At 32.5% G+C, this 13,193-nt stretch overlaps 1 protein-coding gene and 1 long non-coding RNA gene across 2 annotated transcripts in view; one reads left to right on the forward strand and one right to left on the reverse strand.

Annotated features, from left to right (window-relative positions):
- Positions 1 to 8,844, forward strand: part of LOC134699519 (uncharacterized) — a 132,324-nt gene extending 123,480 nt beyond the window's left edge. The window contains exons 27-28 of the mRNA XM_063561117.1: positions 2,888 to 3,273; positions 8,758 to 8,844. Coding sequence (XP_063417187.1) covers positions 2,888 to 3,273; positions 8,758 to 8,844 — 473 coding nt within the window. The remainder of the gene's footprint in view (positions 1 to 2,887; positions 3,274 to 8,757) is intronic.
- Positions 8,845 to 10,240: 1,396 nt separating this feature from the next.
- On the reverse strand, positions 10,241 to 13,193 carry LOC134699443 (uncharacterized). The gene is made up of 3 exons (XR_010103593.1): positions 12,960 to 13,193; positions 11,806 to 11,898; positions 10,241 to 11,218 (listed from the first exon to the last, which is right to left on the reverse strand). It is a non-coding gene; the product is annotated as an uncharacterized LOC134699443 (long non-coding RNA).

The following is a 13,193-nucleotide window of genomic DNA, read 5'->3' on the forward strand; positions in this document are numbered from 1 at the left end:
TCATTCAAAACATTTATTTGGTATGAATTGGGCTATAAACAATAGTAGATAAAGGTTTACAAATACGCCCAAAAACATATACTGTAAACACACTTATTTTCGCGATGATTAGTTTTGCGTTTAACCCTCTAAATGAACAAATTTTGACTTCAGTTTATAGTTTGATATATGAACCACAGAGATATGACATTCATCCTCGGCCGATGCATATCACGTATCTAGGTTGATACATCATTGTATCAAAGTCATTAAAACTAAGTAATTGCTTATAATCACAATGTGAAACGTCAAATAAGGTCAACAAAGCATGACGTATGATAACTTATCAATTCAATCATTATCAAGAGATATACATGCCACCAAGACACTGTCTCTTTAAGAATGTTTTTGAAGCAGCGTGTTCCTACATATGTGGAACATGTGGTTAGTATGTCAGTATTACTGCACTAATACATTTGGTTTTGTCTGCCTTACTGGGCTTTTATGGCTTTGAATCTGTTATAAGTTAATCAACTATTTTTAAATGAAGAACAACAGGCTTCATATTAGATTTACAACTGTTTTCTTTTGGAATGTTTCATTCAAATATATATAAAAAGAATGTTTCAATAAAATATGTATTGTTATTTTTTTCATTTTTAGCTCACCTGGCCCGAAGGGCCAAGTGAGCTTTTCTCATCACTTGGCGTCCGTCGTCCGTCGTCGTTCGTCGTCGTCCGTCGTCGTTAACTTTTACAAAAATCTTCTCCTCTGAAACTACTGGGCCAAATCAAACCAAACTTGGCCACAATCATCATTGGGGTATCTAGTTTAAAAAATGTGTGGCGTGACCCGGTCAACCAACCAAGATGGCCGCCACGGCTAAAAATAGAACATAGGGGTAAAATGCAGTTTTTGGCTTATAACTCAAAAACCAAAGCATTTAGAGCAAATCTGACATGTGGTAAAAATGTTTATCAGGTTAAGATCTATCTGCCCTGAAATTTTCAGATGATTCGGTCAATCGGTTGTTGGGTTGCTGCCCCTGAATTGGTAATTTTGAAGAAATTTTGCTGTTTTTGGTTATTATCTTGAATATTATTATAGTTAGAGATAAACTGTAAACAGCAATAATGTTCAGCAAAGTAAGATCTACAAATAAGTCAACATGACCAAAATAATCAAAAGACCCGTTTAGGAGTTATTGCCCTTTATAGTCAATTTTTAACCATTTTTCGTTAATTAAAGTAATCTTTTACAAAAATCTTCTCCTCTGAAACTACTTGGCCAAATTAATCCAAACTTGGCCACAATCATCTTTGGGGTATCTAGTTTAAAAAATGTGTGGCGTGACTTGGTCAACCAACCAAGATGGCCGCCACGGCTAAAAATAGAACAAAGGGGTAAAATGCAGTTTTTGGCTTATAACTCAAAAACCAAAGCATTTTGAGGAAATCTGACATTGGATAAAAATGTTTATCAGGTCAAGATCTATCTGCCCTAAAATTTTCAGATGAATCGGTCAATCGGTTGTTGGGTTGCTGCCCCTGAATTGGTAATTTTGAGGAAATTTTGCTGTTTTTGGTTATTATCTTGAATATTATTATAGATAGAGATAAACTGTAAACAGCAATAATGTTCAGCAAAGTAAGATCTACAAATAAGTCTACATGACCAAAATGGTCAGTTGACCCGTTTAGGAGTTATTGCCCTTTATAGTCAATTTTTAACCATTTTTCGTAAATTAAAGTAATCTTTTACAAAAATCTTCTCCTCTGAAACTACTTGGCCAAATTAATCCAAACTTGGCCACAATCATCTTTGGGGTATCTAGTTTAAAAAATGTGTGGCGTGACCTGGTCAACCAACCAAGATGGCCGCCACCGCTAAAAATAGAACATAGGGGTAAAAGTTGACCCCTTTAGGAGTTATTGCCCTTTATAGTCAATCTTTAACCATTTTTCATAAATCTAAGTAATCTTTTACAAAATCTCCACTGAAACTACTAGGCCACAATCATCTTTGGGATATCTAGTTTGAAAAATGTGTCCGATGACCTGGCCATTCAACCAAGATGGCCGCCACGGCTAAAAATAGAACATAGGGGTAAAATGCAGTTTTTTGCTTATAACTATGAAAAGTTGACCCCTTTAGGAGTTATTGCCCTTTATAGTCAATCTTTAATCATTTTTCATAAATCTAAGTAATCTTTTACAAAATCTCCACTGAAACTACTAGGCCACAATCATCTTTGGGATATCTAGTTTGAAAAATGTGTCCGATGACCTGGCCATTCAACCAAGATGGCAGCCACGGCTAAAAATAGAACATAGGGGTAAAATGCAGTTTTTTGCTTATAACTATGAAACCAAAGCATCTAGAGCAAATCTGACAAGAAGTTAATTTGTTAATCAAGTCAATATCTATCTGCCCTGAATTTTTCAGATGAATTGGACAACTGGTTGTTGGGTTGCTGCCCTCCAATTGGTAATTTTTAAAGAAATTTTGCCGTTTTTGGTTATCTTGAATACTATTATAGATAGCGATAAACTGTAAACAGCAATAATGTTCAGCAAAGTAAGATCTACAAATAAGTCAACATGACCTAAATGGTCAATTGACCCCTTAAGGAGTTATTGCCCTTTATAGTCAATTTTTAACAATTTTCATTAATTTGATAAATTTATGTAAATTTTTACCAAATATAGTTCTCTGTTACTAATGGGCAAAGTTCATGATAGATATAATTGTAAGAAGCAAAATCGTTCAGTAAAGTAAGAACTTCAAACACATCACCATCACCAAAATACAATTTTGTCATGAATCCATTTGTGTCCTTTGTTTAATATGCACATAGACCAAGGTGAGCGACACAGGCTCTTTAGAGCCTCTAGTTTTTTTTTTACAGGAAACGAAAAATACAGCGAATTTATTTTGAATTCCCAAGTTGATAACTTCATACGTCTTAAAGTGAAACAGCCAGCAAACATGTTTTACATGTTGAAGCTTATGACAGATGGTCCACAGTATAATATGTCAGTAAAGATTGCAATAGAATTTCATAAACAGGTGTCTTTGTCAGATGCTGAAAATGGGACGCTCATTAATAATACACAAATAGGATTTTTAAAAGAACCTGAAAAGAAATCGCTATACTGGAGTATAGGAGTTATCGTCAGCGATAGAAGCGATGGGAATATTAGTCAGAATATATCTGTTAAAATTTCCTCGACTGGAATTAATTGTCGATATTGGAATAACACTATCGGAAAATGGGTACCAGAGGGATGTCAGGTATGTAATATAATAATCTATAGAGAAGGGGAGATTTAAAAACAGGAATTGTAATATAATAATCTATAGAGAAGGGGAGATGTAAAAACAGGGGAAGTAATATAATAATCTATAGAGAAGGGCAGATGTAAAAACAGGGGAAGTAATATAATAATCTATAGAGAAGGGGAGATGTAAAAACAGGAGAAGTAATATAATAATCTATAGAAAAGGTGAGATTTAAAAACAGGAGAAGTAATATAATAATCTATAGAGAAGGAAAGATGTAAAATACCAATCAATAGCCATAGGAAACCAGGGGAACACATTCCCGTTTCTGCCCAATGAAAAAGGGGTCACTTTCTTAACCCAAGAAAATTGGTACCGTTAATTTGATTAGGAATCGTCTTTTTAAAGAACTATTATATTGAAATATTTTTTTTGTAATCTTAATTTAAAAAAGTTATAACGAAAATTTCAAAACCTGGAGATATCCATATTAACTGAAAAAAATCAAACGTAATCCCCCCCCCCCCCCCCCAAAAAAAAAAAATACGGATGAAAATCAACTGTAAAAATTCGGACTTGGTACTAGCATTTATTTAGAAAACGGCGAGTTGTATCTGGTTTTATAGCTAGATAAACATCCCACGAGAAAGTCACAAAGAGTAACCAACACAGGCATAAAAATGTCCAAGGGTATTTACTTTTTAAATTGTATCCTTATTTATATTGTGTCATTTTTCTAATCGTCCAAGGATAACTTTATTTGCGATAGTTGACACCTTAGCTTATTCTATATTTTTCTTTTAAATTGAGTTAGGCTATTTCAATCGATATATGATCATTTTGTGTATCATTTTATGTTTTCGTGTTACAGTGTTTGACTGCTGATTTGGCTTAGATGACAGTTTGCGCTTCTTAAACGTTTAAACTCGCTACTTTTGCATAAATCTATCTGGAGCCCGTAGGTCACTGTTGTCGTTTGTTGGTGTTATTTATTTGTGTTTCTCGATTTCTATTTTTTTATATAGAGTAGATCGTTGGTTTGTCTGGCTGAATTGTTTTACACTAGTCATTTTGGGGCCCTTGACAATTAGTTTTCGGTGTGAGCCACGTCTCTGTGTTGAAGACCGCATTTATACCTATTAATGTTTACTTTTATCACACATGGTGACTAAGATGGAATGTTGTCTCATTTTCACTCATACCCATATTCATGTAAATACATAATAGATTGTAATAAAAAAGACATTCCCAGTCAGCAGACTAACAATGGGCCAACGTTGGCAAATGGTCGGCCCGTTGGTCGACCGTTGGTGTTGGCTTCACAACATTGGCCCAACGTTGGCAAATTGTCGGTTCGTTGGTCGCAAGTTTATGTTGGCTGCACAACATTTGCCCAACGTTGGCAAATTGTCGGTCCGTTGGTCGCAAGTTTATGTTGGCTGCACAACATTGGCCCAACGTTGGCATATTGTCGGAACATTGGTCGCACGTTGGTGTCGGCTGCACAACATTGGCCCAACGTTAGTCTGTTGTTGTAAATTCATATTATTATCTCATGTTGGTTATAAATAATCGGGCAAATGTTGGCATTAACATAGGGCCGATATGAAATTTTGTTAATAGAATTGATAATACATGTATAATATTTTACGCTTTATTTCTCTTGGGAGGCGGATAATTTCGATTGCAGCAGTCTTTATGAAAAGTTAATGTTATACCGAAAGTGTTTATCAACTGAAATTACATTTACAACTCTATGTTGGGCCAATGCTGGCCCAATGTTGCGTGATCATATATTATACTCTATATATAAGTCAGGTAAGATGTATACTGGAATATCATTACGGAAATAAAAAAAATATATATCGTAAACATAGATTGCCTGGTTAAAAATTAAAATTTATTGCAATCATTATTTATAATAACTTTATTCATTCAGTGAAACATAATAATAGCAATTATATGCAGAGTGATATTTGATACAGCCAGTCTGTTAATCAAGCCCATTCTGATAAGGTTGACCATATGTTCGACAAATTTCAAAGATAGCTGCTATGGTAATTAAGTTTATAGGAAATCTGAATGTAATGGGATGGTCACTTTTGTGATTATTTCCTGTTGTGTATTTGTAAGAAAGCAGTGATACGAAGAAAACAAAAAGAGAAAATCATGCCATCTGAGATTCAAAGAGAAAGATAGTAACATGTAAGTTGTAACTCTAAAAAATCTAATATATACGATTCAGAATGACAAATACATGTATAATATGATTTTTTAATCTGAGGAATGTTGTTAAAAATCAAAACATATATTAATTTCTATCATTTTATAATGCTGATCTTGAAGTTTATACGTTTCGGGCGAAATATTTTCTAGATTTTAAATCATTTCAATCCTATTAATTATCATGAAATTTTTGCCACTGAACATTAGTATCTTCAAACAAATGGTAAATTATATAAATCTATAACCACAACATGTATGATCATTACTGAAGTTAACTGAATTAAATTGTCTTAAGATGTACCTTATTCCGTAATGTTTTAAAAATGTGGTATAATGATTTCTACTTCATTAAAAATATGAATGAATTTGTTAGTTTTATAGTATTTCTAAATCGCATGCAAACAGATACGATATATTTGTGAAATCATATACACACTTGAATGTGTAACAGTGTTTTTATATATCAAATATATAACTATTCATTAATACACATCTAAATCATTCTTTATATATCATGTATATTAGGAATATATAAAGTATGATACACAATTCTGAAATAATAGTAACAAGGGTTTGTTATACCCACAAATCCGTCTAATACTAATGAATTTCTGACCATTAGACAAATAACCAATATAAAAAAATGGTCATTTAAGATTTTAGTTTGTATTAAATAGTGTTTAAACTATTTAGAATATACATTTATTTATATTACATATCTAGAAGGGAGATTACGCACGCATGCATTAGACCAGAGACATATATACACAGAGATTGGCAACTCCGTGAAATTCCGTTAAAGATCGCGGCCCAGAATGAGATTCTCGTGTGTATATATGTCTCTGATTAGACAAATACGCAATTCAAGTTTACTTATAACTTTATTACAGAGTCGGTTAGAAAAAAAACATATCTGTAAAGAGTCTTCGGATAAGGAGATAGATGATGCAGCTAAAGATTGGCGGCGCTTAAGCCTTGACAGAGAAGGTTGCAAGAAACAGAGAAGGGAAAAAAAAAAGAATAACATATATAAATAATAATGACACTGTTGAAGTTCAAATTGAGGAGGACACTACTCGTGGTGACGACCAATGATATCAAATTTAAAATAAATAAAGTTTCATCTTCTGAATTATTTAATTTTCATTTTGGATCTGGAACCAATACAACTAAAATTACATCTCCGAAAAAACTATTTGTATGATCGCCTAGCCATAAGCCATACATCATTTGTTCTGTTAAAGAAATAAATGAAATTGATATGAAAAAAGAAGATGTGGTATGATTGCTAATGAGACAACTCTTTACAAGACACCAAATGACACAGAGTTTATCTGTTTGATCCATCAAACATTGCCAAAGAAATATCTTAGCGTCACACAATAAATAAAATTAAAGAGGCAAAGTTCATGAAAAAAACAAGGACAGTAACAACAATGGGTAATACAAAAATTCCGTTCCGGAGTATTTATCATATACAGCTCCTCATGCAGCATCCATTGTAATTTGGTTGAAACAATAGACCAAGGTATTGCCAATATAAAAATTAGAAATACCTACCTTGGACCAACATAGTGCCAACATAAGAAAAGATATTTCTACGTTGGTCCAACGGTGTGCCAACATGGATTTCGTTTTTCATACAATGGGCCAACGTTGGCTCTATGTATTGCATATAACCGTACAACGTTGGGCCAGCATGCAGCCATCATGTTGGGCCAACGTAGGCCCACTTTGCACTTATACGTTGGGCCAACGTTAAAATACAACGATGGGCCAATGCAATGATATACGTTGTGCCAATGTTGGGCCAACATACTCATGTTGTCTGGGTTACTTTTGATCTAGCAAATATAAAAAAGAAGATGTGAGAGTACTCACATTTGCTGAATTGTATTGCGATTTCAAAATTTCTAGTATATTTATAAATTAACAACTAAAATAAAAAATAAAACTCCTAGTTCAGTATTTTTGTGATTTTACTTTGTACGTGTGTATATATGACCTATGAAATTTGAATCATACATTCTTGTGTTTAAATTTGATTCAGCAAATGTTAAATCAAAGAGTTTTTTAATTTCGGGGGCAGTATGTCGACATCGGACAGAGGGGTAAAAATTCCGGAAGAATAAGCAGATTCTACTCCACATGTTGCACCCGTCGTGTTGCTCATGTTATTACAAACCCGGTAAACAGTCTTCTTCCTGAAAAGGGCAGGGACTTGGAGTAATGACAAGCAACATTTCCGATGTCAACTGTGAAACGGTTATTCAATGACGGTCAACTAACTCGTGATGGCGTCCGTAAAATGAACGAAGGAATAATAGCTTCCTTGTGATCAGTAACCTTCTAATAGGGAAAATATTATAGGAATTACAAGCCAGGGAGTATCGTATAAAGGCTCTGCAGGAATGTTTCAAAATACAAATGGAACAAGGATAAGGAAAGGAGTATCGTATAAAGGGGCTGTTGGAATGTTTTAAAATACAAATGGATAAGGAAATGTTTTATATGTTCGCGACGATTTATTATATTGACGTCATTTTTCTACTCGCGAAAATATTTTGCTCGCAAAAATAGGTTGGTTGACAAATATTTGTTTATACATCTTTTTTGGAGAAGTGTTGAATAGTAACTTTAAGGCTTAGGTTTGAACTTTATCTCCTTATTCGAGATAATGTGACAACAACTGGTTCGATTTCTAAAAAGTTCTTGACCAAATGATAACAGTGATTTTGTGGTTTTTTTAGACAGAATTAAAAGAATCTAAAACATCTTACACACTATCACTGAACCACATCAACAACTGACAGCCGACTTATAGAAAAACCCAGAAAAATCAGACGTTGTACATGTAACGAAATTAAACATCAATGAATAACACACAATGCAGACTATTTAACTTGGTTTGGCAAAAAAAATTACAGACGAAATAAATCTTGAACCTCTTAAATCTCAAATTCATAAAACAAACTTACACAAATGACCATTAACTTAAACAAAGATCAATCTGTACATAATTTTGACAGCAATATCAAATTGTTTCCGCTATTAGTACTACAGGACGCTAGCTAGTAGAAGGAAAATTATGGGTAATTTAGATTTAATAGTTTCGTAAAAGCAGACAACACATTACTAAAAACTACAGTTGTTGGTTTTGATGCTGACTCTAATAAATCAAAATTTCTTGAAGGAATTAACCCCCAAAAATGTACCACTCGTAATACTATTATATACTTATTGATAATTTATAAAAATTTATATTTGCAGGTTTCACCTGTTTCATCAAGCGAGACATTAGAGTGTGAATGTGATCATCTTACCGATTTTGCTGGAGGAGTTTTCGTACGCAGGTAGGTTAATGCTGTTCGAGAGTAAATCGGCTATTTATTCATATACAAATCAATGAAATTTTAAATTATTCAGATTTTTTGTCCAGAAACTTCCATACCCAGAACTTATTTATATCATCCCTTATATCATCCAAAGTTTTAATTTAAGGTGTCTCAGAACCCCCCACCTGGTTGCCATGGTAACGGGCACCATTCAAAGATGGCGTGTGAACGTCCAACTTCAAGAGCCTGGCGCACCCCATAGAACTAGACAAATGAATAAAAATAAAGTTGTATTTGGTTTATAAATATGTTATCTTTCACGTGACAGCTGTTTCATTCTTTAAATGTGCCCTTTTATAATTGAAAATAACAGAAGTGACATACAATCCAACCGTGGCCACACCAAAAGTCAACTATTTTGCCAATTTTAGAAATGTTGTAATCATTTGAAAAACAAGAAACAGCAATCTTCGTTTTCGTGAGCTTTCCAAGAATAAATATGCCAAGTTTTAAAGAGATCAATAAATGTTAACGGGGTGTGCCAATGCAATCTTTATAGATGAATAATATTCAAGTCCTTACTCGGCGACATTTAAACACTGAATTGATTTAGATCATGACAGATGGATTTATTCCCCTTTTCGGTGTGAAAATGCCGGGAAAGATATAATCGACATTTTGATAGTTTCTGACTAGAGATTAACACATTAAAGATGTAAAATAATGTTGTTGTTTTCACATTTTCATACTTAAGTTGTTCATGAATCTTTAAAGAATCACCATGCATACGAAGAGAAAAAAGGGGGGATACTCTGACGTTATACTTTGTAAGGGTTTTCGTAACCAAATGTTCATTTCCAACCACACATACATATACGTGTGCCGATTGCAAAAGAATTATCTTGCTTACTTCCTTAAATTTTAATATCATAGGGTCTTTACGACTTTTAGATTACCAAGGTTTAGCATAGTGAAATAACGTGATGGCGAACGGCAAAACAGTATTTCTAAAACAAAATGATTCTCCAGATAGGGAAAACACTTTAACAAGCACAACTGCATGGTAGTATGAAGCCCCTTGAAGGCTTCTGTCAAACTCCTGTTTTACGAGAAATATTTATCTGCTCAGCCCTATTAAAGTTGTTTCAATGGTTTTTTTTAATTAAACACATTTTTAATTAATTCACTGAATTATCATGATTATAAGGATCAGTTACTGTCACATCACATGTGTGAATGGGTCTTTTTTAAACTATATCAGCTATAAGCAATAATTTCTAGAGCTATGTTCATTTTTTGAACATGCATCACTCATTCATTGCAGTTTTTCCAGTACAAAACAGTAAATTAAAAAAAACATTAAAAAAGAAATTTCCTTGAGATAAAACTATTTGTTTATTCAATAAAGTTGAATGCATGTGAAAGCATTGAGTTCAGTATGAGTATTATCTGCCTATTACATACAAGTATGACTATTGATATTTCAAAGGTTTCAAAATCAAAGAAACTTATAATTTTTCATTCATTTCAAAAAGTTTTCTCAAAATTAAAACAAAAAGCATTGCATATTTCACATTGAATTAAAACTGATAATTCTGATATAACAATGCACACAATATATACTTCCTTGTAGGTTTCCATGATCCATAATAAATGTAGACATATATCATTCTGCTGGTTTTCATATGATAATGATGTACTAGATAAATCCTTATTCCTTTACTTGTGTTTTTTTTTTATTTCACATGTATCACGCAAAGAATATTCCTATATATTCATGTAACATGTTGTGAATTACAATATATATACCAGTAATTAAGTACATGCAGGTACCACATATGATGTTTGAATTATAATTATCACTTAGTTCACAGTTTTATGTATATATCCAAAATTATCTCAACTACTGCACATGATGCATAATGATATGAACATTTCCTTTTGTGTGTTGATCCTTCAAGAAAGAAGTGCACAGTCATTTCCTCTGATGTAAAACCTTTATTTCTCTGTCTTCAATGTTCAAGAGTCAGTTTTAACAGTAATGAAATCCTTCCTTTTAGTGTCATACTGAAAACTGCTGCATTCCAAAGTTACATGTGACATGCCATGGGGTTTTCATATTCAACACTGTTATATTTTTGTTATACATCATCAAGATTTTATCTTAAAAACATTGATTTCACTTTCTTTTCATGTATATATCTAAAGCTATCCTCATACATGGTTACACATTGTCTGGCAATTTCCTTGTATACATGTTGATCTTCATAAGACAGAAGTGGTCACTCTTTTTCTTTGATTACTTTTTTCAAATTTCAGTAAGGCTACATTGTATCATAGTTAAAACTATTAAACTTGTATGACAGCATTGCCTCTAAGTTATCTTCATGCATGTACTGAAAAAAATATGCAAACCATTAATGGCATTTAAAAGTTATTGGTATTCATGTTATGATACACATAGAATACTTCAGTCAAAATTGTCACATATGTATATTCCTTAATTATTTTTGAAATAAAAGTAAACTTGACACAAAGTTTAATTGATGAATTGTCTGTAAAAGTACAATAAAGTTTATAAATACAACTTTCTATAACTGATATTTACCCATCACATTGCTTTGCCAATTTGTTATCAATAATCAATATAACTTTAATAATCAATATGGCCTTATGGGGTGGGTGTGACTTAATACACCAAATAACTTAATTATATTCACCTAAACTGAGGGTCTGGATGATGTTTACAGAATAGATACACCAATCATGTAATAATCCCTTAAGCAAAAGTGCAATACTTAAAGGCTGAGAAATTAAAGATTGAGAAAAGACTGATAATAAAAGAAAATGATGGTGTGTTAAAATACAAAAAATAGAGAATACTGGGCAAAATAGATAAAGATTAATATAGAAAATGGTATATAAAATATAGAACTGAAGGACCCTTGCAGGACTCATTCATTATAATAAAATTGATACTTACATTTAATTGTGTATAGACCTCATATTTGATGTTATAGAAACTACACTCTTTATGCATTAACTGTCAACTTATGTGTGCCAGTTGTAAATCAATCTGCAAAAGAAGTTACAATAATTACTGAAAGGTTTCAATTAATACATGTACTCAATTGTATACACACCAGGTTGTAAAATCAAATACACAAAATTAAGATTGATCTGTTGATGTAAATTGTTTTATAACAAATGTGTTAAAATTGAAAAGATCAACACAAACACACAAATACTTCAGATACACATTATCATAGTGAATCAATATTAAAAATACATATTTAATTTAATCTTATGTCTATATATAAAATAAAGATAAGAAAACAAATTATTAAAGACAAAAAAATCAAATGTACACTAAAAGGGATGATTTAAAATAATACTATAATGACTTATGTAGTATCAGATTCAAAACCATCAATGAAAAGTTGTTAATAAATTATGGCCATGATAATAAATAATATTTTTCACATATAATATCTCATGTGAATGCGTCCACAGTTTGATTAAAAGTAGGCTGAGGCATAAGTATGATGCACAGAGTAATGCATGCATATATTTTGAATAAACTTTTGTTTTACTTCTACAATATGTTATAAATTGGAATAAGAAATGATTTATCATGTGTAAATGCGATCAGTTTTAAGATTCATGTACAAATATACCTTACAGATCTTTAAAGAAAATGCACTTGGGGGGGGGGGGGGTTAAAGGCATAGGTGAAAGGTGGTGGGCCTCAGTCGGCATGTTGATCGGGCATTTTAACAAATTCTACTCCTTTAACAAGTTGCATGGTTGATTACGGTTTCCCAAATTTAAACATTTGACCCGCATGAATGCATCCCTGGTCAGTTTTCAAAATGTGGACGTGAAATTATATTTGTATAGTCAATAGTCAATAAAGATTGGATTGTTTATAAGCAAGAAAGATAGTGTAAACGTGAAAAATTATTTCAAAAGGAAGTTCCAACAGACTGACCACATCATGTTGACAGCGAAACGTGTAAATAACCACATTTTTTAATTAAACATGCAGCTTTCTCTTCAGACTACATTCATAATCGTGAATGAAATGGATATCCAAGATCCTCGACAGAAGGCTAAAATAATTTAAAACTAACTTACCTCAAAATATAACCAACCCACATCTATATTAACGTGTTGTTGTCGAACTGAAGACACTGACTTCTATCATAACAAGGTGCCCGATCAGCTGTTGGTGACAAGCTAAAATCTGACGTCGACGAAACGTTCTAGCCAATCACGTGTCGAATAGTTGGGAAAATGACGTCAGATTTAGATTGCGATGCAAACACCGAAAATCATTGCTATTTTTTTATAAACTGCATTAACCTACCT

This window comes from Mytilus trossulus, unplaced genomic scaffold (assembly GCF_036588685.1).
Source record: "Mytilus trossulus isolate FHL-02 unplaced genomic scaffold, PNRI_Mtr1.1.1.hap1 h1tg000070l__unscaffolded, whole genome shotgun sequence".
NCBI lineage: Eukaryota > Metazoa > Mollusca > Bivalvia > Mytilida > Mytilidae > Mytilus > Mytilus trossulus.